This window comes from Bemisia tabaci, chromosome 1 (assembly GCF_918797505.1).
Source record: "Bemisia tabaci chromosome 1, PGI_BMITA_v3".
NCBI lineage: Eukaryota > Metazoa > Arthropoda > Insecta > Hemiptera > Aleyrodidae > Bemisia > Bemisia tabaci.
In genome coordinates, this window is record NC_092793.1 from 92,115,949 (window position 1) to 92,143,276 (window position 27,328).

Below are 27,328 nucleotides of genomic sequence, written 5' to 3' on the forward strand. Positions count from 1 at the left end.
GGTAGGTAGGTAGGCAGTCGAGCTCACTACGAGTGATCAACGATTTTTAACAACCCTGTGAAACAGTGTGGACTGATTATGGTGAAAACATTTTAATTTTGCATTTTGAATTTACAAAGGTGGCTGCTATATTCAATCTAACAGGAGATCTGAGTGGTTACCAAGGAGGATGGGTTGACAGCGTATCATTGAGAAGAGCAGGCAAAAGTTGAGTTGGATAGAAGACATCAAAAAAGTGTGAAAAGAGAGGAGGTAGGAAATTTTCATAATTTTACCAGATAAAAATGCTTCTGAGTTCTTGCAGCAACCATGATACTGTCAACAAGTGCTCCTTTTTTTCTACTCCAATCTCGTGAGGTACTGTAATCTCAAATAATTCTTCTTTAATTCGAACTTTAATGAGCTGTTTCGCTGATGATTCCTTCTCTAGAGCAAGCTCACGCTGTGGTTCATATACTGATGACTCAGGTCGGTGCCTGAGTTGTTGTTCTGCACTTGAGCCTTCAAATATCATGCATTGATGCTGAAGTGGATTGAAACAGGAATCTTTCTCAGGACCAGTGCAAACTAAACCGGCACTTTTCATGTTATCAAGGTTGGTATTCACTTCAGGAGAGTTCAATGCAGTCAAAGTTTCTTGCTGTAAAATTTTGTTGCAGGATCTGAAAATTTAAGTTTATACGTACGTAAATTATGGAAAGATGCAGCTGGATAATTTGGGATGTTGTTGATGCTGAAATATTCCAACTGCTTTTGAGTTATAGAAAGCAGGCTTGGCACAAATCCTCAAAAACACACATAAAACAAAGAAAAAGTCTTCAAATGGAACTTAGTTTGGTAAAAACTTCAAGAAAATAGTTCAGTAAAAGGCGGGAATAAAAGGAGAGATCTAATATTTTTGTGCTACCAGCACCCAGAACTTCGATTAACATTGGGGAAATTTCAGTGAAGTTTAATCTCTTTCATTCGAACAACTTCTACATAGCTTTCCATGGAAGTTATCCTAATTATAGATATTCCTTCAAAGGATACATAAAAGCATAATTCAACCTTCAAAAAATTCTTCTACATTCTTTTATGCCATATTCCTTTGTGGAAGTTGGGAGAAAAAAATCTGATAAAATTAATCTTTGGGTTATTTTCTCATTTTTGCGATTTTTATGGATTTTTTTGCACTGTTTTCCGTCAAAATATACCGTGTCCTATGTCAGAAACTATTGTTATTTCTCTTACCCAATAAATTTTTTCTGGCCAGATGCCATTTAGCAGATAAAAGAACCCAAAAATTCCATGAATTATATTTTAAGTATGTAGTTTCTTTCAAAATTTTACAGTTTTAACTTGCTCCTCACATCCATCCTAGGTTGCATTATGTAGCAGTCTGGGTCCAGGCGTAAAGTTAGCTGAAATTTCAGGTACACAGCTGCTTTTTCTTTACTTACTTCATTTTCTTTAGGTCATTGAATCTGAATCTAAAGTTTTCTTACACCTATCTGGCGAGCATTTGCTGCCTTCAGGAAAAAATGACCTGAATAATTTGTAGGGGTTTTTTTTTCCTTCAAAATAGAGGCTTCACATTAAAAAAAAAAAAAAAAAAATTAAAAAAAAAAATAATAAAAACATTGGTATTGTTGATGTATGAAAACTGACGTAATCTAAACGAAAACGATGCTACATATAATAGATTTGCTCAAAAATCAAGGGAGATACAACAATGTGAAAATCAAGCCAATTTAGATTTCCGAAGCGTGCTTGTCGGCTCAGTCTGCCACGCCACAGTGCTCAAAGTTCTGACAGAGTTGGTTTAGGAAATCCTCCAATAGTCTCCAGGACAGTAGTTATGGCATTACCTATTGATATTCTTGAAAAATGTTATGAAAGGAGTTGTCCTGTGATGATGACAAAATGACTTGTCATTTCCCATCCGTCCCTCACACGACATGACAAGTGTACTCGTCATCTGATGCCAATGGGTTAATGCAAGCTCTGATCCTGATCACGGAGGTGAATCCAAAAAACAAGGCAAAGTAAAAAAGTGAAATAAAATAAAAGAATACCGAGAAATAAGTTCAGGGCTTCCAGGAGGAGACTCCGAGTCTGAGAGATGGAAATCAGGACTGTTATCCTCAATCAAGAATGGTCTTTCCCCAAATCTGTTTGATGAATTCGCAACAGGACTTTTTGAGGACAAAAACGCGTCACCTCTTTCAGTGCTGTGACAGTGACCATTTGTGATGCTATCAGTGGAGCTACAACTCATACTTCTTTTGCGCTTTTTTGGATGTCTGTAGTCAATAGACCTACAAAATTGTAGCAAAGACTTGTTAATGAAGGTTAAATTAGTTTTTTCTTATAATTTACATGCTCTTTTCAGTGCAAAGGAATATGATTTTTCCTGTCCTTTCAAGTAAGTAAGTAAGTAAGTAAGTAATTAATTAGGTTAGTAAGTCAGTGAGTGAGTGGGTAAGTAAGTAAGTTAGTAAGTAAGTAAGCAGGTAAGTTGAGTAAGTAAGTGCTGGGCTGACGCGTTCTCCAGAGGCCAAGGCACCTGGCAACTGCCGTTGTACACCCTGAAGTTGGACCGTGCTCCCTAACTTATCTCATGATACTTATCACATTTCCGTAAGGCTCCACGGCCGTCTGATAAACCAGTAGGAGGTCGTATCAGTGGACTGTTGTCCTATTAAACTTACAGCATTGGCAAAAATTATTTTTGTGTTTGAGCAATGCACAGGTCAGGTGTGTCTAAAAACAAAATACTTTATGCTGTACACAGAATGAAACTTTAATAGCTTTATTGATTTCAGAGTAGCAACTGATTTTTAGAGGAACGCTTCAGTAAATTAGTGAATCGGATCATCTGCAGATTACAAATCACATAATAGTGACTAAGAAGAAGTTACATAATTTTTAAAATCTTGCAACCACGTAGTCATAACTGCATTCTTCGAGCAAGATAATCTTCCTCGGCATTTACACCCAGGAGCATTTAATGTATTATGCATCCATGCTGAGAATAAGAAATACTGTTATCCCACTGGGTCGAATCTGAGAGGAGCAGGCTAAACAAATGAAACTGAATCAATCGTTTTAACTAGAATACTATATGGCAGCCTTTGCCTTCAACAAAAACTTCCATCATTTGAAATTCTCAAATGACACTTTCTCATCCCTGAAACATTATCAAAAATCCATCATTCAACTGACGACAAAACATTGTTGATAAACAACTTCAAAAACAAAACATCGTTGTTCGATTCATCATTCCAAAAAAAGAAATATTTTTAAAATGGCACAAAAAATAACAATTCAAGCAAATGATCTTGCTTTAACAATGTTACTTCATGAAATCTTCTGTTATAGACAAAGAACAGATCAAACGTTCACACTGTTTTTCAATGATTTTGAAAATAAGATCTATATTTCTTTCAAATGTTTTTACATTTGGTGAATAAAATATGTCAAAAACAATCAATAAGTACCTTCTGGAATCAATATCCACGTTCTTTTGATTTCTAATTGAAGAGGATTTTTGGTAACTGTAGTTTCCGATAAGATCATTACTTCGTTTTTTAGGTGGCTGCAAAACATCCACCATATCATCTTCTAACCAGTCATTCCCAACTTCTTCAGTACCTAGGAATGCTGCAGCAGCATCTGACTTAAAATTCTCAATCTTTAAAAAATAAAAAATAAAATAATAATAATAATAATAATAATAATAATAATAATAATAATAAATCTGCAGGGAGGACTGCCTATGGTCTGGGGTATTGACGCACCTCCTTTCCCGAGTTACTCTGGACGCACACTCTATGTGCCAAGGAGTACTTAATGAAAAGCCCAACCCGGGGTGTTATGCGAACCGTGCCCATCGGGTCCCTTGGCACCAGGGCGCTTATGTTGGTGTCGACCTACGGAGCCCTGGGATACCAGGCGCCCTCCCAGAGTTAATATAGCCTTACCCGGAAAGAGGTTGCGGGTGGACCCTCTTAAATCCTCATCTTACTCGTGGGAACAAATATGGAAACGCGCAACTCTAAAGCAAGAAAAACCCAAAACTACAAAGGAAAAACCGACCGAACCGATGATAATGCAGAAGAATTGACTCAGGTCTCTGGGACAACACCGAAAAGAACGCAGAAACAGCAGAATCAGCTGAATCAAACACCACAGGCCCAAAGCCCACCACCAACTAGCCCGGCCGGTAAGAACACAAACGCACAGCGCAGGCAAGCAACAGAGCGAGTGAAGTGGACCACAGAAGAGTATAAAGAAATAATATGGTGCTACTGGTACATCAAAGAGAGCACTCAAAGCTGCAATATAAACGCCAACTATGACCTCTGGAGAAAAAGGAATCCGAACACCCGCCCGCATATCGATGCAAACAAGCTCGCCACACAAAGACGATTCATTGCGAAAAACCAAAAACTAAGTGAGGCACAAATTGAAGAAATCAAAGCTGATGTAGCCGCAAACCTAGCAACACAATGTGAACCGGGTGTCACCAGAAAAACCCAAAATACCAATAACAACCAAAACTCCCCTACCAGAATGAATAATGCAGCCAACCACACCCAGAGAGTACAATGGACCGAAGAGGAATACAAAGAAGTCATATGGTGCCATTGGTTTGTTAAGGAAAACACGGGCATCCACAACATAAAGGCCACCTACGAGCTATGGAGGCAACGAAACCCTAATGCCCGCCTGCATCTCAACGCTAATAAGCTAGCCACGCAACGAAGATACATCGAGAACAAGAAAAAACTAACCGAACAACAGCTTCAAGAAATTAAAGACGATGTTCACTCCACCATAGAAGCATCCACTGACCAACACACAACTGAAAGCTCACCAGGTAATGCCACAAACGACGAGAACCGCCCGTCGAGACGGAATGATCCAACTGACACCAGGGAATCAGAGTCAACGCCAAACACACCTCAAACCAACGAAACCCCCAGAAGAAGTAAGCAGCTAAGAATACCATCTCCAGAACCAGAACACGAAACAACTCCCCAAGAGCAGAACACGGCGAGCACACTAGAAACAACGACCTCTACATCAAAGCTAAGAAGCGTGTATCAAGAAGTTCTCGAGATGAATCTGGAAGAAAGAGAGCCGATTAGGAAAATAAAGGGGGCGAAAAAAGACCAAGAAATCATCATGCGAACTAACAATGAAGTACAAAATATGCTTGAGAGCGAAGAAAATCTCGACCTGTGGAAAATCAACTGCTTGCTCTACGCTGCAGCCCTCACAATCAGTGACGAGTCGAACGGCCCAAAAGGAACTAAAATGAACAAGAAAGAAAGTAAGCCCCTATGGCAAAAAAGAATTGAGTTCAGAATCCAAGATCTGAGGAGGAACCTTTCAGTACTAGCTAACTTCAAAATAACGAGCAAGGAAAAAGGACAACAGACAACCCACAAAGTCCAGTCAATCCTGGATAAATACACCGCGGAAGGAGAAGAAAGCAGTATAGACAATGTAATGGAGCAACTGAGGCAACGTATTGCTGTCTTTAGCCAAAGAATAAGAAGATACCAGAAAAGATCAAATCAATTCTCTCACAACAGAAGCTTCGAAACCAACTGCAAAAGCTTCTACAGGAACATCAAAGGTGACTCCTCCGACATCGGTGAAACCCCAGAGAAAGAAAAGGTAGAAGAGTTCTGGAAAGGAATCTACGAAGTCCCTACTCAGCACAACTCGGAGGCTGGGTGGATCAAAGACTCAGAGGTCACGAACAACAAAATGGAATGGACAGATCTCGGTGATGATGAACTGATAACTACCATAAAAAACCTTGCAAACTGGAAAGCACCCGGCCCAGATAAGATACAAAGCTTCTGGTTCAAAAAAATCCCTAGCATCCATAAGTACCTAACAGCCGAGTACAATAAATTACTGAACGGGAAAGAATTCCCACCATGGCTGGCCAAAGGGACTACATATCTGATAGCAAAGAATAGAGAAACGGCAAATCCCACAAACTATAGGCCCATAACCTGCCTCAACATAGCGTATAAGATCTTCACGGCACTCTTGGCCGGAAAAACGTACAAATACCTAGAAAGTGCCAAACTACTCCCTATAGAGCAGAAAGGGTGCCGCAAAGGAGCTAAAGGGTGCCTTGACCAACTCTTAATATCCAAAACCATCATTGAGGACTGCAGGAAGAACAAGAAGAACCTATCGATCGCATGGCTGGACTACCAAAAAGCCTTCGACAGCATGCCTCACAGCTGGATCATCCGTGCACTGGAACTCATGGGAGTGCACCCGAATATAGTAAACGCCTGTAAGAACATGATGGAGCACTGGTCAACATGCATCCAACTAAGAGGAAAAACAGATACAATTATCACCTCTGAAATTAAAATAAGACGAGGAATCTACCAAGGGGACGCGTTCTCCCCCCTTCTGTTCTGCGTTGGATTAATACCCCTCTCTACACGACTAAACAACATGAACAATGGATATAACATCAAGGCAGGCCATAAACAACTGACGCACCTCCTGTATATGGATGATCTGAAACTGTTCAGCAGCAGCGACGAGAAACTGTAAAATCAACTCGAGACGGTGAAAGAATTCAGTGACGACATAGGTATGAAATTTGGCCTAGATAAGTGTGCCAAGGTAACCTTCAAGAAAGGTAAATACATCCACGGAGAAAACATGGATATAGACGTCGACACCAGCATCCGACAGTTAGACCCAGGTGAAACATACAAATACCTCGGAATGGAAGAAAGTATAGGAATCCAACATAAGACAATAAAAGAAAAGGTAAAGAGAGAATACATACGACGAGTAAGAGCAGTACTAAAGACAGAGCTAACGGCAAAAAACAAGATAACTGCAATCGGAGCGCTAGCAGTACCCGTTCTACAGTACGGATTTGCAATTCTGAATTGGAAAATAAAAGAAATAAAAGCGCTAGACATAAAAACAAGAAAATGTCTGACAATGCATAAAATGCACCACCCATCCGCAGACGTTGACAGGCTATACGTGAGCAGAAAACTAGGAGGACGAGGACTTCGGCAAATTGAATCAACATACAAATCTTCCATCATCAATGCGAAGTACTACCTCCAGGAAAAAAAAAACGAAGACCCTTTTCTCAAAGCCGTATATGCCGTCAACCTTGCTCTAGACAAAGACCACATTGCGAAAGAAGCAAACAAGTTTGAAGCCGAGCTCGGAGAAAACTTTGAAGTGGCCCCCATAAACAGCAGGAAGCAAAAAATCAAAAAGAAAATCTCAGAAAGCATCAGAACCAAATGGAAAGGAAAGATCATGCACGGGCAGTATCCACTGATGCTAGAAAATGACTCTATCGAGAGTAATCTCTCTACCATCTGGCTCAGTAAAGGTGTACTAAAAGCAGAAACAGAGAGCCTAATTGTAGCGGCACAGGATCAAGCCTTAAACACAAGGTACCGAGAGAGGAAAATCCACAAGAAACATGTGAATAGCAAATGCAGAATCTGTCACCAGTTCGAAGAAACCATTGAGCACATAACATCAGGTTGCCCAATTCTAGCCCAAAAGGACTATATCGAGAGACACGACAGAGTATGCACCCAACTTCACTACAGCCTCTGCAAAGAATATGGAATCGAAGTCGACGCAGATAAATGGTATGAACACAAACCGAAAAACACTGCAACAACCAGAGATGGAGAGACAACGATCCTGTGGAACTTCCCTATCAGAACCGATAGAACTGTTGAGGCAAACAGACCGGACATCATCCTACGTAGGAAAGGCCAAACGTGTCTGCTGATTGACGTCTCTATTCCAGCAGACAGGAACATCACAAAAAAGGAAGCTGAGAAGAAACTAAAGTACAAAGACCTAGAGATCGAAATCAGCAGGATGTGGAAGACCAAAACCCGAGTCATACCCTTTGTGATAGGAGCTACAGGAGCAGTCTCCAAAGACTGGACTAAACTGAAGAACGAAATCCCTGGGAAACATTCGCTAGTATTGGCCCAGAAGTCTGCTGTGTTAGGCACTGCCAGAATCCTCCGGAAGGTCTTAAGCTAGGTGGAGCAGCGCGAATACACCTAGAACGTTCCCACACACCGAAAACACCCCTACCGCCTACCACCTCAGGAAAGAAACCTTTAGGCAGGCGTCCTCCAGACACCTACCCTGCCTCGGTTCCTAAAACAGGTATCCTAGTCCGTGACGAGCCACCCCCCAAGGGGGAGTGAAATAACCACCACCCGGCCACCCAAACCACAAACAGCCCTCATACCTAGGAGCATTGTTTGCCCCTGTGTGAGGGCTTAAAGCAACCCAGCAAAGCTGGTGACAGCAGTGAATATGAAAAATAATAATAATAATAATAATAATAAAACCCCTACCCCACCATCATCGACGAGAAGCAACCTCTGGGTGGGCGTCTTAAGACACAGTTCTCACCCCGGTTACTGCAAACCTTATCGTCGGCTGTAAATTGGCCATTCATAGCCAAGTTAACACCGGCCTCAACCCACTTTACTCTCATTACCAATGAGCATTGTTTGCTCACGTGAAGAGAGCCCAACTACCCAGTAAAGCTGGAGATAACTTCGCATATAAATAATAATAATAATAATAATAATAATAATAAAAATGCAACTATTGTAGATGCTAAGTATAGAGATAAGATCGAAAAGTATCTGCCCTTAGCATCTGAAATACAGCGACTGTGGAAGCTTAAAGAAGTAATTATTGTACCATTTATAATATCCGTCACGGGGATTACTCCTCATTCTTTCCTGAGACATCTGAAGCAGCTCCACTTAGGTGAAAACGTTCACACCCAAAGCCAGAAAGCTGTTATCCTGCACACCTGTAATATCACTAGATCTTTCCTAAACTCAGGGCAGTGACTGTATTTTTCTTTTTAATTATGTGACCGACTGCTAACCTATGGTTTATGCTCTTTTATTTTAACAATCTTTTTAAATTTTTAATTTTACGTTTTTAACAACTTTTTTCGATTTTAACACCTTTATACGATTTTAACATTCAAATTTTAGTAACTTTAAGTCAAATTTTACCAATTTTAAGTCAAATCTAAGCAGTTTTAAATCAAATTTTAGCAATTTTAAAAGGCTCTAGCTTTAAAAGACCTGGCTACGGTCCGCTTTTCAATGAGTTTCTTTCCACAAACGTATTTTTGTGAGAAAAGTACTTCTGAAATATAATAATAATAATAATAATAATAAAGGAAAAACCGACCGAACCGATGGTAATGCAGAAGAATTGACTCAGGTCTCTGGGACAACACCGAAAAGAACGCAGAAACAGCAGAATCAGCTGAATCAAACACCACAGGCCCAAAGCCCACCACCAACTAGCCCGGCCGGTAAGAACACAAACGCACAGCGTAGGCAAGCAACAGAGCGAGTGAAGTGGACCACAGAAGAGTATAAAGAAATAATATGGTGCTACTGGTACATCAAAGAGAGCACTCAAAGCTGCAATATAAACGCCAACTATGACCTCTGGAGAAAAAGGATTCCGAACACCCGCCCGCATATCGATGCAAACAAGCTCGCCACACAAAGACGATTCATTGCGAAAAACCAAAAACTAAGTGAGGCACAAATTGAAGAAATCAAAGCTGATGTAGCCGCAAACCTAGCAACACAATGTGAACCGGGTGTCACCAGAAAAACCCAAAATACCAATAACAACCAAAACTCCCCTACCACAATGAATAATGCAGCCAACCACACCCAGAGAGTACAATGGACCGAAAAGGAATACAAAGAAGTCATATGGTGCCATTGGTTTGTTAAGGAAAACACGGGCATCCACAACATAAAGGCCACCTACGAGCTATGGAGGCAACGAAACCCTAATGCCCGCCTGCATCTCAACGCTAATAAGCTAGCCACGCAACGAAGATACATCGAGAACAAGAAAAAACTAACCGAACAACAGCTTCAAGAAATTAAAGACGATGTTCACTCCACCATAGAAGCATCCACTGACCAACACACAACTGAAAGCTCACCAGGTGATGCCACAAACGACGAGAACCGCCCGTCGAGACGGAATGATCCAACTGACACCAGGGAATCAGAGTCAACGCCAAACATACCTCAAACCAACGAAACTCCCAGAAGAAGTAAGCAGCTAAGAATACCATCTCCAGAACCAGAACACGAAACAACTCCCCAAGAGCAGAACACGGCGAGCACACTAGAAACAACGACCTCTACATCAAAGCTAAGAAGCGTGTATCAAGAAGTTCTCGAGATGAATCTGGAAGAAAGAGAGCCGATAAGGAAAATAAAGGGGGCGAAAAAAGACCAAGAAATCATCATGCGAACTAACAATGAAGTACAAAATATGCTTGAGAGCGAAGAAAATCTCGACCTGTGGAAAATCAACTGCTTGCTCTACGCTGCAGCCCTCACAATCAGTGACGAGTCGAACGGCCCAAAAGGAACTAAAATGAACAAGAAAGAAAGTAAGCCCTTATGGCAAAAAAGAATTGAGTTCAGAATCCAAGATCTGAGGAGGAACCTTTCAGTACTAGCTAACTTCAAAATAACGAGCTAGGAAAAAGGACAACAGACAACCCACAAAGTCCAGTCAATCCTGGATAAATACACCGCGGAAGGAGAAGAAAGCAGTATAGACAATGTAATGGAGCAACTGAGGCAACGTATTGCTGTCTTTAGCCAAAGAATAAGAAGATACCAGAAAAGATCAAATCAATTCTCTCACAACAGAAGCTTCGAAACCAACTGCAAAAGCTTCTACAGGAACATCAAAGGTGACTCCTCCGACATCGGTGAAACCCCAGAGAAAGAAAAGGTGGAAGAGTTCTGGAAAGGAATCTACGAAGTCCCTACTCAGCACAACTCGGAGGCTGGGTGGATCAAAGACTCAGAGGTCACGAACAACAAAATGGAATGGACAGATCTCGGTGATGATGAACTGATAACTACCATAAAAAACCTTGCAAACTGGAAAGCACCCGGCCCAGATAAGATACAAAGCTTCTGGTTCAAAAAAATCCCTAGCATCCATAAGTACCTAACAGCCGAGTACAATAAATTACTGAACGGGAAAGAATTCCCACCATGGCTGGCCAAAGGGACTACATATCTGATAGCAAAGAATAGAGAAACGGCAAATCCCACAAACTATAGGCCCATAACCTGCCTCAACATAGCGTATAAGATCTTCACGGCACTCTTGGCCGGAAAAACGTACAAATACCTAGAAAGTGCCAAACTACTCCCTATAGAGCAGAAAGGGTGCCGCAAAGGAGCTAAAGGGTGCCTTGACCAACTCTTAATATCCAAAACCATCATTGAGGACTGCAGGAAGAACAAGAAGAACCTATCGATCGCATGGCTGGACTACCAAAAAGCCTTCGACAGCATGCCTCACAGCTGGATCATCCGTGCACTGGAACTCATGGGAGTGCACCCGAATATAGTAAACGCCTGTAAGAACATGATGGAGCACTGGTCAACATGCATCCAACTAAGAGGAAAAACAGATACAATTATCACCTCTAAAATTAAAATAAGACGAGGAATCTACCAAGGGGACGCGTTCTCCCCCCTTCTGTTCTGCGTTGGATTAATACCCCTCTCTATACGACTAAACAACATGAACAATGGATATAACATCAAGGCAGGCCATAAACAACTGACGCACCTCCTGTATATGGATGATCTGAAACTGTTCAGCAGCAGCGACGAGAAACTGCAAAATCAACTCGAGACGGTGAAAGAATTCAGTGACGACATAGGTATGAAATTTGGCCTAGATAAGTGTGCCAAGGTAACCTTCAAGAAAGGTAAATACATCCACGGAGAAAACATGGATATAGACGTCGACACCAGCATCCGACAGTTAGACCCAGGTGAAACATACAAATACCTCGGAATGGAAGAAAGTATAGGTATCCAACATAAGACAATAAAAGAAAAGGTAAAGAGAGAATACATACGACGAGTAAGAGCAGTACTAAAGACAGAGCTAACGGCAAAAAACAAGATAACTGCAATCGGAGCGCTAGCCGTACCCGTTCTACAGTACGGATTTGCAATTCTGAATTGGAAAATTAAAGAAATAAAAGCGCCAGACATAAAAACAAGAAAATGTCTGACAATGCATAAAATGCACCACCCATCCGCAGACGTTGACAGGCTATACGTGAGCAGAAAACTAGGAGGACGAGGACTTAGGCAAATAGAATCAACATACAAATCTTCCATCATCAATGCGAAGTACTACCTCCAGGAAAAAAAAAAACGAAGACCCTTTTCTCAAAGCCGTATATGCCGTCAACCTTGCTCTAGACAAAGACCACATTGCGAAAGAAGCAAACAAATTTGAAGCCGAGCTCGGAGAAAACTTTGAAGTGGCCCCCATAAACAGCAGGAAGCAAAAAATGAAAAAGAAAATCTCAGAAAGCATCAGAACCAAATGGAAAGGAAAGATCATGCACGGACAGTATCCACTGATGCTAGAAAATGACTCTATCGAGAGTAATCTCTCTACCATCTGGCTCAGTAAAGGTGTACTAAAAGCAGAAACAGAGAGCCTAATTGTAGCGGCACAGGATCAAGCCTTGAACACAAGGTACCGGGAGAGGAAAATCCACAAGAAACATGTGAATAGCAAATGCAGAATCTGCCACCAGTTCGAAGAAACCATTGAGCACATAACATTAGGGTACCCAATTCTAGCCCAAAAGGACTATATCGAGAGACACGACAGAGTATGCACCCAACTTCACTACAGCCTCTGCAAAGAATATGGAATCGAAGTCGACGCAGATAAATGGTATGAACACAAACCGAAAAACACTGCAACAACCAGAGATGGAGAGACAACGATCCTGTGGAACTTCCCTATCAGAACCGATAGAACTGTTGAGGCAAACAGACCGGACATCATCCTACGTAGGAAAGGCCAAACGTGTCTGCTGATTGACGTCTCTATCCCAGCAGACAGGAACATCACAAAAGAGGAAGCTGAGAAGAAACTAAAGTATAAAGACCTAGAGATCGAAATCAGCAGGATGTGGAAGACCAAAACCCGAGTCATACCCTTTGTGATAGGAGCTACCGGAGCAGTCTCTAAAGACTGGACTAAACTGAAGAACGAAATCCCTGGGAAACATTCGCTAGTATTGGCCCAGAAGTCTGCTGTGTTAGGCACTGCCAGAATCCTCCGGAAGGTCTTAAGCTAGGTGGAGCAGCGCGAATACACCTAGAACGTTCCCACACACCAAAAACACCCCTACCGCCTACCACCTCAGGAAAGAAACCTTTAGGCAGGCGTCCTCCAGACACCTACCCTGCCTCGGTTCCTAAAATAGGTATCCTAGTCCGTTGAGTCCGTGAGTGAAATGACCACCGCCCTGCCACCCAAACCACAAACAGCCCTCATACCTAGGAGCATTGTTTGCACCTGTGTGAGGGCTTAAAGCAACCCAGCAAAGCTGGTGACAGCAGTGAACATGAAAATAATAATAATAAAAATAATAATGAGGAAATAATAAATAATAATAATAGTAATGAGGTGTACCTGATGTGTACCTTAATATAAAAATAAGTGAATAAAGGAGAAAAAATAATAAGATGACTCTATTGAGAGTAACCCCTCAGGTAGGGGTGCTAAAAGCTGAAACAGAGAGCCTGATTGTAGCGGCACAAGATCAAGCCTTACACACTAGGTACCAGGAGAGGAAAATCCACAAGAAACTTGTGAACTGTAAATGTAGAATGTGCCATCAGTTCGAAGAAACCATTGAGCACATTACATCAGGTTGCCCAATTCTAGCTCAAAAGGACTATATCGAGAGTCAGGACAGAGTATGCACCCAACTTTACTACAGCCTCTGCAAAGAATATGGAATCAAAGTTGATGGAGACAAATGGTATAAACACAAACCGAAAAACACAGCAACAACCAGAAATGGAGAGACAACGATCCTGTGGAACTTTCCCATTAGAACCGATAGAGCTGTTGAGGCAAACAGGCCGGACATTATTCTACGTAGGAAGGGGCAATCATGTCTGCTGATTGACGTTTCTATTCCAGCAGACACGAACATTGCAAAAAAGGAAGCTGAGAAAAAACTTAAATGGAAAGATCTAGAAATCGAAATCAGCAGAATGTGGAAGACCAAAACCAGAGTCATTCCGTTTGTGATCGGAGCCACCGGAGCAGTTTCCAAAGACTGGACTAAACTGAAGAACGAAATCCCTGGGAAGCATTCACTATTATCAGCCCAGAAGTCTGCTGTGTTACGCACTGCCAGAATCCTCCGGAAGGTCCTTGACTAAATGGAACAGTGCAAGTACACCCATGCTGTTCCCACACAACATAATGAGTCAGTCAAGTCATTTTTTTTATTGTGTCATTCGAAAGTAGTAAGAGACCGAAGCTTACAGTTTTATTCCTAATTTTTTTGATGACTGCAAAAGTTTATGTGAAAGTGCCAAAAATTAGGGTGGTCTAAAACGGCGTTTCAACCGTGCGCTCGTAGGTTTCGAATGTACACGTCACGATCAATTGGCGGCAGAATGCGTAGTGGAAGAATACACGGCGGCGTCGCGTTGGCGGTGTGATTTTGTTGGTCAATTGGACGTTATGTAGGTTACTTTGTCTGAAATTCATATCCATTGATCTTAATTCTCTAAGCTTTTCGATCAGAATGCGATATAGTTGTATGTAGAATATGAAAGTTTCACACAGAACTTACTCAACCTCAAACAAGAAATCGTGATGTCAACAACGGCAGCGTGGCGGTAGTAAGCAGGTCGGCTTCGGCGCCGCCATCTTCCCGTTCTATGACGCGTAGATTCGATGATTCACGGCAGTCGGTTCAAACATGTTTTCAAGGACCCTTAAAAAGGAAGCGTTATATCTCCGCGAAGACAATTTTTCGTGAAATTTTAACGTGCGCAAAGTTCTTCTCGTACCGAAAACTGTAATATTCGACTATTTGCAGGCAAATCCCTCCCGAGCTTAACTGACTCATTACCCCCATCCCCGGTCATCTAGGGATAGGAACCTCTAGGCAGGCGTCTTTCAGGCAACCTCCCTGCCCTGGTTCCTCAAAATAGGTATCCTAGGCTGCGACGAGTCACCCCCCCCCCCCCCCCCAGTGGGAGTGAAGCAGAAGATCCTTACATCAGGATGGTGTTGGGAAAAGATGGAAAAGCCCCAGCCAAAGGGGCCATTTGAAAACAGGCCGACAATTACTCTGCGGAGTTGAATGTTGTCCACACAGCGGCTATTGCAACACAAAAGAGGACTAAGGAGGCTAAGAAAAAGATCAGCCGCAACTTAGAAGAGAAATGGTAGCAGAAGCCTGTGCACGGACAATATCCCAGAACAATTGCAAAGGAAGAAATAGATGCAGCCAAGTCAGTATTATGGCTGACGAACGGACACCTGGAAGGGGAGGCAGACAGCCTGATAGTAGCAGCTCAAGATCAAGCCCTGGCAACGCGGTATCGTAGTGTCAAAATCTATAAAATCTCCGGCACAACAAAGTGCAGGATGTGTGGACGCTACGATGAAACAATTGACCACGTGGGTTCGGGATGCCCCGAACTGGCGAAGCAAGAATACAGTACCAGGCACGACAAAGTGTGTGCGCGCACTTTGAAATCTGCAGAAGGCTGAACGTACCAGTCGAGGCGAAGAAATGGTATGACCACCAACCAAAGACAGTGATGCAAACATCAGACTGGAGCATTAGGATATTATGGAACATGGAAATACGAACCGACTGAGAGGTGAAAGCAAATAGGCCTGACATAATCGTGAAGCAGCGAGATGGACCCTGTCTTTTAACTGACGTCTCTATTCCCATGGATTCCAACGTGGTGCAGAAGGAAGCTGAGAAGCGCTGTAGGTACAAAAGCCTTGAAACAGAAGTATAACAGATGTGGAAATGCAAGCCACCAAGACAGTACCGGTTGTTTTAGGAGCAAACGGTGTGATATCAAATGCATCGGCAGGCGCCATAAAGGGAATACCTATCTAAAAAGATCTAGCATCCAGAGAACAGCAGTATTGCCATAGCTGCAATCGTCAGAAAAAAGCTGACTTGAGTGCGAAGTGTACCTTTATAGAGTTATAGATCCCATATTATCATAGTTTGTATCATATAATTATCGTTGAGCTCATTCAGTAAGTTCGAGGCAGTGTAAACCAGATGAAGTGCAGTATTAGTAGTATTAGTATTAGTATTTTTACTGATTTATTAATTTATTTATGTTAATATTTTTTTCCAAGTACATGTAGTAACTCACCAGTGATAGGAGCAACGCCTCCAACCACCTGGGTTATTAGTCCCCCTCCGCTACCACTCGGTGGCGTGTAAATAATGTAAAATGTATACATATGTTAGACTTACTACCCCTCTCTTCCCTCACTAAGCGTTCTTCCCCCTCCCTCACCCCTTAATGCTAAGGCTTATTGTTCAGGCCCACGATAAGGTGTACCTGATTTGTACCTTAATGTAAAAATTAAGTGGTTAAAGGATAAATAATAAAAATATTAGAGCTGTAAAATAAGTGTTCATACTTGGAAAAACTGACTTAGCAGTGATGATTAAGTGACGACTCTGAGACATCATGATTTTTTCTTTTTAACGGCAATTTTGCTGTTACTTGGCAACTGTTCGAAGGATTACGTAGCATGATGTCAACGATCACGGTGTCAACAAACAGTTTTTCTATGTTTTTGTTGACATTATGATCATCCAAAAATAAAAAATTCTGACTCCTATGAAAGATGTTCACGCTGTCAAGGAAACTTAAAACTTCCCGCTATAACATCTTCTAAATTTCATGCCTTGTTTTTCTTGTGCTATTTGCTCTAACCTGACCCAAGTTTACCTTACAAGACCTAACCCAACTTCACCAAACCAAACTTTCCCCGACCTACATATAGTCTAACCTTACCTGTCCTAACTTAATCTAATTTAACGTGACCCAAACCTCTCCTGTAAACTTGATATTTTTTTTTACTTGCGACGAAGATATTTTTCTGTTTTTTGACAACAGGATCGATGACACCATGCTCAGAACCCATTTTTACGTTTTACTGCCTGAGCACGGCGTCAACAATCGTTGACTTCATGATCAGATTTTGGGTTTGTTGACACCATGCAATGGTACCATTCAAAGTTCCGATAGAAGGCAAAACTAGAAGCTATGTGTAGAGTATTTGAGCTAAATTACAACATTGTAGATAGTTAGGTTTTGCTTTGATGTGGCTTGACGTAAGCTGTGTCTGAAGACTGCCTTGTTTTTTAAAATGGGTGCTTTTTACACGCAACAGGCAGCGCTCAGGCTCCCCTTTTTCTACTCTGTAAACTGATATCTTTTTGATTTTTGCTTATGAAAAACATGCTTTATCAAGAACTCAATGGTACAAATGATTTTCTTTCTTTGAAATTGGTAATTTGCTTACTGCTGGCAATCAATCAACGGCTTGAACCGATGGCACCCTCTAAAAAAATCCACATTTTTATGTACAAAGGTACATTATTATGTTATTACTATTATTAAAGAACAATGTTGAAAGTATTAGTACATAAAATGCACGAGACAATATGAAAGATTAGGGCATAATATATAAGAAACGCTGTTGTCAAGTTTGGGTCCCTTTTCTTACCACTGATCTAGAGCCCGGAAGGAATGAAGCGATTCACAACCTTTGAAAGGGAAAAAACCAGTCATTCATATTCTTGAGTTCTTGATGAAGTTGTTGTTCTTGAACATTACGCAAAAGGGTGACAGTGTCCGCTGTACTTTTATTGAGGAGGTAACAAAACTTAAGCTCAAGGTGCTCATCAAAGACTTAAGGCTGTGTCCAAAGGCTTCTAAGTGTTCTTTGTTTTTAAAAATCATAAACATTTTTAAGAACTGGCAAGAGAAATGCAAAGATTTATGAACTGTCCCCTGTATGTTTCTTTCCTTGTTATCTTCATGATTTTTTTCATCACCACGATAAAGTGTAACCAAGCAGAATTTCGATCCACTGATACGGATACTCAGGTAAGGTCAGCATTTTCTTACTTCCCTCGTTTGAGAAAGGGAAGAGTACTGTGCCTATTCTTAAAGTTTGCTTCGCAATACACACCAGTTAGATATATGAGGGGGAAAAAATCAAGAGTGAGATTCATCTCTGATGCCCCAAGAAAATTAACCTTTACATTGACAAAGACTGTTTGACTTACTGGGTTTTTTTGGTAGTTCCCGGCAAATCCAGTAAATTGTAATTTTACTGCATTGAGACAAAAGAAGTCATTTGCTGGAAGGAACTCCTCATTGGGAACAGATGGAAAATGTTTTATGCATGCAATACATGCCATCATTTGTAGTACCGACTGCTGTATCCAAAAATGACCTTGATTTCTCCCTATTATGTAATTTTTGGCGAATCGGATTATCCTAAAGTAACCTACACAAACTAACTGCGGCACATGCACGGGTTGTAAGACAGTAAGTTGGAATTTTTAAGCCAATAAACCACCTGTTTTTAGATGAAAATCTCGATTTTTCAATGAAATTGGTGGGTAAATTAAAAAATGGAGGTCATTTTTGGACTGAGTACTAAAAAACCTTGGAGGAATACAAATCAAAAGTCTAGCGTTTTTTTAACAACACGCGCCTGTGATTTTCGTGCTTTTCAGTCATGGATGCACATAGAATAAAAAATGAAAAGTAACTGATATCAAATTACAGGTTCTTTTCGCTGTTGGGGAAATGGCCTTCGTAACGCCTTCATGGTCTCTTGATACTCAAAAGCTACTGTTTCATCATCATTAGTTGCTGCAGCTGTTTTCTTCATCTCCTTCGACCTGAATTGAAAGACATCCTTCCTGGATTTTGTTATTTCTTCCTCTTTTTTCGCCGACTTTGAGATTTTTTGCACATTTTCGCCAACTGAAAGATGAACATATAATTGAAACAAATTCACAAATGAAAATACAAATTGAAATACATTCATGATGGAAAAAATTAAAATAAGTATACTGAGTCAGTTGCTCTGGTTACATAATGAAGCTTCTCATAAAAAGTATTTTGATGGTTTGAGCTTAAACATTAGCAAATAATGCACTTAACGAAAGAGCGTTGTATCAAAATGAGTCTGCCTTGAGTTCCTTCACTACAATGTCAACTTTAAAAGTTTTCGCAAACTTAGGGCTGACTTAGTGCAAAACCAGTGGGCAATTGTATTCTTCGCCATATATCACACTGGATTCAATGATTAAACTAAAAATACTTCATATGGGTCCCTTTTATACTTTGGATCAGAGATCACTAATTAGCTGTGGGTAATTACTTTGTAGACAGCATGTAATATTTTAAAAAAAAGACAGGTGTAAATAATGATCTTCAGTATTGTGACTTTTTGGGTTGCTTTTTCATACAAGACCAAAATACATTTTTCACGTCATGTGACATTCAAATGATTTCCTTGGAAAACATTACAAGACGATTGAAAATTAAATGGAATATCCATGACAAATACTAGAACTAAATTTTCAGAATTAACTGAGAATTGAAGAAACATTCTAAAACTTTTTAAAAATTCCGTAAGTCGTACATATTTCTATAGAGTCCACAGACTTTTAATACATAGATAAGGGGGGAAAAGAGAGATACAATGAGAACTAACCTTTTTCCAGACACAATTTTAGTCTCTCAACAACTGATTCAAAATGTGCAAGAGAAATAGGGTCCAACTCGTGGCCTGATTCTACAACTACACGCTTGCGGCATTCTAGCAGACAGTCCAAAACAGTTTCTCCCTACAACATGAGACAAAAATTTTTAGGTGTAAAACTTAAGAAGGGGTAGGAGAAGGAGAGAAAGAACAAAACAAGAAAAAATGTAGGGATAGCTGGCCAAACTTACCTTTCAATGTAACAAGAAAGACAGAATACCAGGGGATATGTCAAGGAAAATTTTCATTACTTCTATTGCAGCTTACAACAGACTGAGGTCATAGCTAAAAAGAACCACCTCTGGCAGGTTAGGATGTCCCTTATTTTTGAAATTTGAGAAATCTTAAGCTTCCTTAGGCTCAAAGCATGCTACAAGGGATAAAAATAAGTGCTCGTTTAAAAAAAAAAAAAAAAAAAAAAAAAAAAAATTAAAAAAATTTCAGAGGACACAAGCTTAAATGGGAGAAGTGGAACAAAAACGAGGAGTTAAATCCCGAAGAAAATCATCAATTCGTGGCCTTCCCAGTGAAAAAAGCCTATGCAGAAGTGGCCCCAAAATTAAATCTGAGCCAAGGTTCAAATGGCACTTTGTGGTACCCTTGTTCGTATACAAAAATTTCAGACTGCGTAAACAAACAGTTTCAGAGATACAAGGGGCCAAAGTTGAAAAAGTATATGTTGGAAGATGTACCAGGTAAAATATAGATACAACATATAACTTATTTCATTTCCCAAATTTGCACCCTTCGGCACGTTTAAGTAACCTCTAAAAATTGTTTTCATACTTTTTAAAAAAACGGTCACCAATTTTTACCCCTGCTTGAAGCCTGCCCCTTTTAAGGCTTGCTTTGAGCTTTAAGGAGCCTTCAATTTATAGAAATTAAAAAATAAAGGACAACATAGAGCAAACAGTAGTTTAGAGCTTGGAAATGCATTGAAAAGAAAAGACTTTGAAATCTATTCATTCATGACAATAGAACACGTAAGATCAATTCATTTGGCCCATGATAGTGATGTTCATTTCAAATCATACTCCCCTTTCTTCCCATGTTTTTTTCATTAAACAGAAATGCAGACTAAAATTTATTTGAAAAACTCAGGCAAAAAGTTACTTTTTGTAAGATGCAATAAAACCAAAGAACAGGAAAAAAAAAAAAAAATATTCAAAATATTGGGGAATTCCGTCGGAAAATGATCAAACTTGTGTTGAATTTGTATTTAATGATTTATCTATGGGTAATATTGCACATACTATGTGTGTGCATAGTAATTCCAACCATCATTCCTGTGTTCTAATTTTAATTGGAGATTTTTTAGCTCTGGAATCGAGATATAGACTTGCCATCACTGCAGTACATATGAGAGCCACAATTTCAATGCTCTGATGAGTGAAAAAACCACCCATGCTCAAGTAGAAGATTTTCTTGATACAAGTCTTAAATTAGAATTAATATAGGAACATAAAAGCAATTAAATGTTGCTACTATACTTTATTTGTTCTAACGAGAGGGGATGCACCGTGATCTAGTAACAACTCAATGACATCAAGGTGGCCAGAGGAGGCAGCATCGTGCAATGGTGTTATGCCTGCAACCCAAAACATATTCACATGAAAATCAATCTCTTGCAGTCAAATTCAAAACTAAAAACTAGTTGCCGGTTCAAGTCACAAGTGGCCAAGCAGTATTTGTTGGCAGAAGGGCATCAGAGAAGCTTTACCGACTCATTTCGGTGTAAGTAAATTGTTTTAAAGAAACCGTGCAAAGGTGACAATCATCCCTTAATCACATGATGACATGACCAGTTCAATTATCTTGATGCAAGTCATTACATTTATGCCGCTTTAACTTAATGTTTATGGTAATCAACCTAAAGTTAGTTTGAAGTTGTTTGACAATCCTCCTCGCAAGGTTCAAAAAAGTTCTACTACCAATATTCTCTCTATGATCTATATAGTATGCTATCCTCTTGAACAATAAATAAATATCAAGCAGGATAAACTGACGGTCGTGTCAGTTTACGAGGGGTAAACTGACACGACCATCAGTTTATCCTGCTTGATATATATTCCCGCATGTTAGAGCTTCATGTTATGATGACGATCATAGTGGAAGAACCAAGTCCGCACTGTCAGGCTAAATACAAACATTAGGCGCATGAAAGAACCATTACAGGATGATTACGTCAAAAATAGTCAGACGTTCAGTTTTCAATTTTTTTATCCATGCAAAAATCAAAATAGTTTGTTACTTTATTTTCACTTCTTCCTTCTAAAACTTTGTTGAAAGAGGTTTATTTACAGGCGCATGTTCATTCTACCCACTTGCAGGTAGAACATTAAGAGTATGGGTTTTCCTAGTTTTTTAGTTTGCCTATAGAAAAACTGCGCAGGAATAAGTGATGAATGAATATTGATGTATTTTTTGGTCCCTTATTGATAAAAAATTAGAGCTCTATCTTTGATCATTCAAAAATTACTCTGAAAAAGCAATTCCTTCTTGAACAACTCTTGGAATAAATTGATTGAAACAATGATTTTGCAAATGTCATACAAAGAGTATTAAGAAAAATTATTAAGACGTAACACACAGATAATATAATATTTAGCAATGTTTGAGGAGTAGAAAAACAAAAATGCAAACAAATTTGCAACCTTCACAGCCAGGTCCACCTCGATCATTAATATTGGCCCCTGCGTTGATTAATTCTTCTACAACTTTGACGTGTCCATGATTGCAAGCCTCGTGCAAAGGCAGCCATCCGGCAGCATCTTGGACGTCCAAGAGATGACCCTAAAATGATGACACAACAGCCACAGTTGATAACAGTTTAGCTTTACATTACTTTTATCTAACTGAACAAGCAAGGGAGTGTCATGTCACCGATGGCTCTGCCTCAAACATTTTATAGGCTCTGATGAAAGCTACTGCAAAAATAAGAAATGACGAATTTTCTCATTGAATAGCATAAAGCATAAAAAGCAGTTTAAAAAAATTGCACTCAAATTAAGTTAAGTCTGGTTTGCAATAATTCACGGCTGTGGGCTTGTTCTATGCTCAGGATCTTCATCTTCAAAATCCCCATCTTTCCCTGACTCCAACATTTTCGGATTCCCTGACATTCCCTGCCAGTCAAATTAAGCTTCCACTTTAATTTTTTTACTTCAAATTACACTCGATTCTGCCAAATGCTAACACACTAAATTCCCTGACTTTTTGTGTGAATTCCCTGATTTTCTTTTCCCGTTTTCTAGACCGCCGGCAGCCTTGATGCTGTATGCTCAGAGAGAGAATGTCCCTGTAAAAAAGAGCCAGACAAGATGCACTATATAGTGATCCGCAAAGGAATTTTCTGATAAGTAACTACGAGTTTCACTGAAGTTATTAGCAGAAAGTTAACAAAAATGACTGGACCCGATGAAACTTTGATTGCAGACATCATCATCATTAATGTAAGAGTGGAAGGATTCCACCTTTTAGTCCATGACCTAACGAGACTAGGTTAGCCCTTTTGCAGATCCCCTGGCCCGCTAAGCTGCACAGCCACCCCTCGCCCCCACCAGAGTTTTGCTGTGACGTCAGCAAGAACCCACTCTGATCCCCTGCATGAGGAGACAGTGAGGTTCCCTGAGAGATTCATTTAAGGTTATAAAATCGTAAACTGTTGGGGCTTGGGGATGTGATATGTGCTTATTTTGATGTGTTTTGCGGTTCTGTGGATGTTTGTGGTGATGGTAATTATTGGAGATTGTACATAGGCAAGCGCGTGTTAGAAATGACCCCTCATGCATTTCCAAACTTCCCGCTTGAGTGGGCTCCTGCTGACATCATGCGCAGTGGAGGTCTTATTTTCGTTTTCCGAAGGACTGATCTAGTCTCATTAGACCATGCTTTTAGTTGATTCTACCTTTTTCTATTTTACTTGAGGGGAAGTGTCCTTTCCCTACCTCTCTTCCCCACCCGGTGACACTGCGCTATGCTGAAACTTTTCTCTACGTTTGACCATTCCCCGCTCCACTGTCATTCGAACCACGCTGCTGTGCTAAGGAACGATATAAACGATTTATACGATTATAACGATAAAAAAATAAACGATTTTGCCAAAGAATAAAATGTAAAAATTTAGAGAGGTTACTAAATTTTTCCTGTGAATGGATGAGCACTACCGAGCTAAGGTAGAACACCGTACAAACATTCGAGAGTTGCCAAATTTCCCCGAATAAAACATGCATTTTTGAAGAAAGTTATCCTTATTTTTCCTTAAAATGTTCCAATATTTTTTTAATAAATTAAGGATAAAATTGTCTGAAAAATTGGAAGAAAAATATTCAGAATTTTTACAGTCAATTCAATGGTTATCAAAGAAAATATGGCAACGCCTGAAGGCTCATACGGTGTTTTTCCTTAGCACGGCAGCACACCAACGCATACGTTCTGTCGCTCCCCCGCCCAATTAGCTAACTTCCAGCAGTCAGTTGCTGATAAATCTTGCTGAAGCTCACATGCAGCTACGCATAGATTACCTCAGCGGATTATTTTCCGAATAATTAGAATCTCTACGGTAGTAGTTTTCTTTGTTATAATTCTGTATTTTTCTATCTATTTTGCTGTGTTTTTCTTTGTTCTCTGCTGTGTTTTTCTTTAATCTCCTCAGTGTTTTTATTTTATCTTGCTCATGCTCACACGCAGCTGCGCTTAGATAACCTTAGTGGAGTCTTTATCCTTGTTCATTTCTGTATTTACTTTTCTAAAATACTGTGTTTTTCTTCAATCTCAGTTCCTTCAACCAAGATAATCCAGCAAGAGGTAGGGAAACAGCGAATTCCGCCCTCATTTTTTCAGACAATATCGATGTAATTCTCAAAGTGACACCTAGTGTCCATGCACCCAGCATTTCTTACTAGCAGAAGCATTTCTTTTTATTCTATTTCATAGTGGCTCCGTCTACAGGTCTCCATAGAGGATGATAAATAGAGTACTTGTTACATATCTACGGTGAAACTGTCAGACCACGTAGATATATTGTTAGCGATGTTGAAAAATCTCAGCTCCCATTTTATTTTTTTTGAGGGAGAACAAATCAATATCATTCCTTCAAGTTTTCACATACTTTTTTTCGCTCAGAAAAGAAAATTCACGGAAGTTTTAAGAAATTGACGTTGAGTCATTTACTGTTATGTATGATATGTATATCAAGTATGATAGGAAGTCTGCGACGTCTGCGATGTGTTATTAATAAAAGACGCTACCATCAGCAAAGACCGTGGTTGGAAACTGTTTTTGGCACGTTTCATGGGCCTAACAAACACGATTTTGCAAGAAATGTTGGCAAAGAACTTATTAAGAATTGAAAAACATAGTATCTCTCATTACCCAACTAGGTAGCTACATTTTATCTCTAGCAAAAGAATGAAATATTTCTTTAAACAAAGAAGTGACAGGTGAGTTTCTAACCTGTTTGATGAGGTTTTTAACAAGAGCAAGATTGCCTCTCTCACAAGCTACGTGCAGTGGAGTTTCACCTTTTTCGTTCCTCTTCATCAAGTTAGAGGAGCGTGAATTTCGCTTCCGAACAGGCCGCACTGCATGATCGAATTCCTCATTGTCTTCAGAATCTGTAATCATAGATAAGATATAGGACTACAACGAAATGGGGAGGATCTCCAGGGAGGCAAATAGTTCTCCCCATTCAATTTTTTGGAGGCAGCCTTCGTATTTTTTAAGGTTGCCTTCACATTGCTATCCATATCAAACTTGCGTGCGTCACTATTCTCTTCATATAAGAGAGCGCATTATAGTTATTTCCGCAAAAAACTGTACGCTTAGCGTTTATGCTATAGCTAGTTTATGCTTTCTGCCTACAAATTTTTTTCAACCCCTTTTCAGGTGCCTTCACATTTGCTGTGCGATCGCAAAGGTGATTGAATATGTCCGACTCGAATGTGTACACTATTCCATAACCCAAAGATTGAAGAGGCAACATGTAATACTCAACATGCATAACCTGAAAAATGAAGGGCAAAGATACAATACTTTTTACACTGTTGCCACACAGTCCAATGCCCACCACACAACACTGTAATTTAATTCATATTTTTGTGCACAGTTCGGTTAAACATCGGCTTAAACCCGAAAAAATTATTATCAGGCTGGTTGGAGATGCGAACGCATCTAGACTCAACCGCCCACTCCCGAACGGGAGAAAACACATATCCCGAACTGTGCGTACAAATGGAAAAACAAAACACTAAGAAGTGGCCCTGTAGACTGTATGTAACAAAATGGAGAAATGGTGCTGGGTCCACACGATTTTGCGGGGAAAACAAAGCCAAGAAGTTCCAAAAAATATAATTAGAGTCAAAAATTAGTTTTTTAACTCTAATGAGTACCAGTACAAAACTAAGGGGGGAGAAGGTGTTCAGCTCAGGCAGTTTGCATTGGAATATTAAGTTGATTTTATGTCGAGAGATTTATACAGGTTCGGGTCTTTTTAGACCTCATCAGTAGATCACACTCGTCAGTGAACCTAACTTAGCATCCCTCAAAATCCAAGACGGCATTAAAACGCCGTCATGAATGTGACCCAAGGCATGACACGAAAGTTTGATCTTCGCACCATCTACCATCGCTACTGAACAACCCTCATAACAAAACTAGGAAAATCCGAAAAAAGTGATTTTTTTTTTGACACTCCCCCCCCCCCCCCCCCTCAGTTTTATACTGGTACTCATTAGAGAAAAAAAATTATTTTTGACTCTCATTGTAATTTTTGGAACTTCTTGACTTTGTTTTCCCCGCGAAATAGCGTGGACCCACCACCATTTCTCCACCTTGTTACATACAGTTCGGGCCACTTCTTGTTTTTTCTCACTTGTTTCTAGCAAGTAATAAGACCAGTGGCGTGGCGTGCTTAATGATGTATCGATTGATCGGCCATTTAAACCTATAGAAAAGTATCGATAAATAGAGTGTTCCGCAACAAACGCCTTAACAATTGATTATTTACCACGGCTTCAAATTGGGAATTATCAATAGATTGCAAAGCATGCCACACCACTGAATAAAACATGAGTCCGCCTAAACTGAGCTACGTCTCGTTTGTTATGATTCACTCTACAGGCGTAAACCCCAAAAAACATATAAATGGTCCCTGCTGGACACAGCAGAGGCGAAAAGCGGAGCGTCACTAGAATTACGTGAAACACGGGTGCACGTCTTCCAGCTCACCTGGCTCGAGTCTACTTGAAGGCATGTACTTATGTTTGTCATTTTATCTAAATTGAGGAAAAAACTGAGTTAAAATACCGTCTCCAAAGAGTCTCATGTAATGAAGAATGCATTTTATCCGATTGGAAAGATAGAAAAGGACCCTAGTCGAGGTTACATTTCTAACTTCTCCGTTGAAAAAAAATGAGCCTGAGACCAGTTAAGAGTCTGACGAAGTTTTCCTCGTTTTCTGCCGTCACATAGGAAGAAGAGACAAAAAGAAAAACTAAAATCGACAAAATGATGACAAGGTCACATGGATTCTCCAGATGAATAAAATCGGCCTTGGTATGCAAGTTTTTGACATAATCTTGCA

General features: G+C 40.1%; 1 protein-coding gene across 3 annotated transcripts in view; it reads right to left on the reverse strand.

Annotated features, from left to right (window-relative positions):
• LOC109043210 (tonsoku-like protein) overlaps positions 1 to 27,328 on the reverse strand; it is a 123,653-nt gene that overhangs the window by 30,606 nt on the left and 65,719 nt on the right. For all 3 annotated transcript variants that reach the window (XR_011900887.1, XM_072306501.1, XM_072306503.1), the window contains 8 exons: positions 25,201 to 25,361; positions 22,401 to 22,539; positions 21,237 to 21,334; positions 19,699 to 19,831; positions 18,760 to 18,962; positions 3,483 to 3,676; positions 2,058 to 2,300; positions 276 to 662 (listed from right to left, as the gene is read on the reverse strand). Coding sequence is in view for 2 of the 3 variants with exons in the window: in XM_072306501.1 (XP_072162602.1) it covers positions 276 to 662; positions 2,058 to 2,300; positions 3,483 to 3,676; positions 18,760 to 18,962; positions 19,699 to 19,831; positions 21,237 to 21,334; positions 22,401 to 22,539; positions 25,201 to 25,361 (1,558 nt within the window). In the remaining variant the exon portion in view is untranslated. The remainder of the gene's footprint in view (positions 1 to 275; positions 663 to 2,057; positions 2,301 to 3,482; positions 3,677 to 18,759; positions 18,963 to 19,698; positions 19,832 to 21,236; positions 21,335 to 22,400; positions 22,540 to 25,200; positions 25,362 to 27,328) is intronic.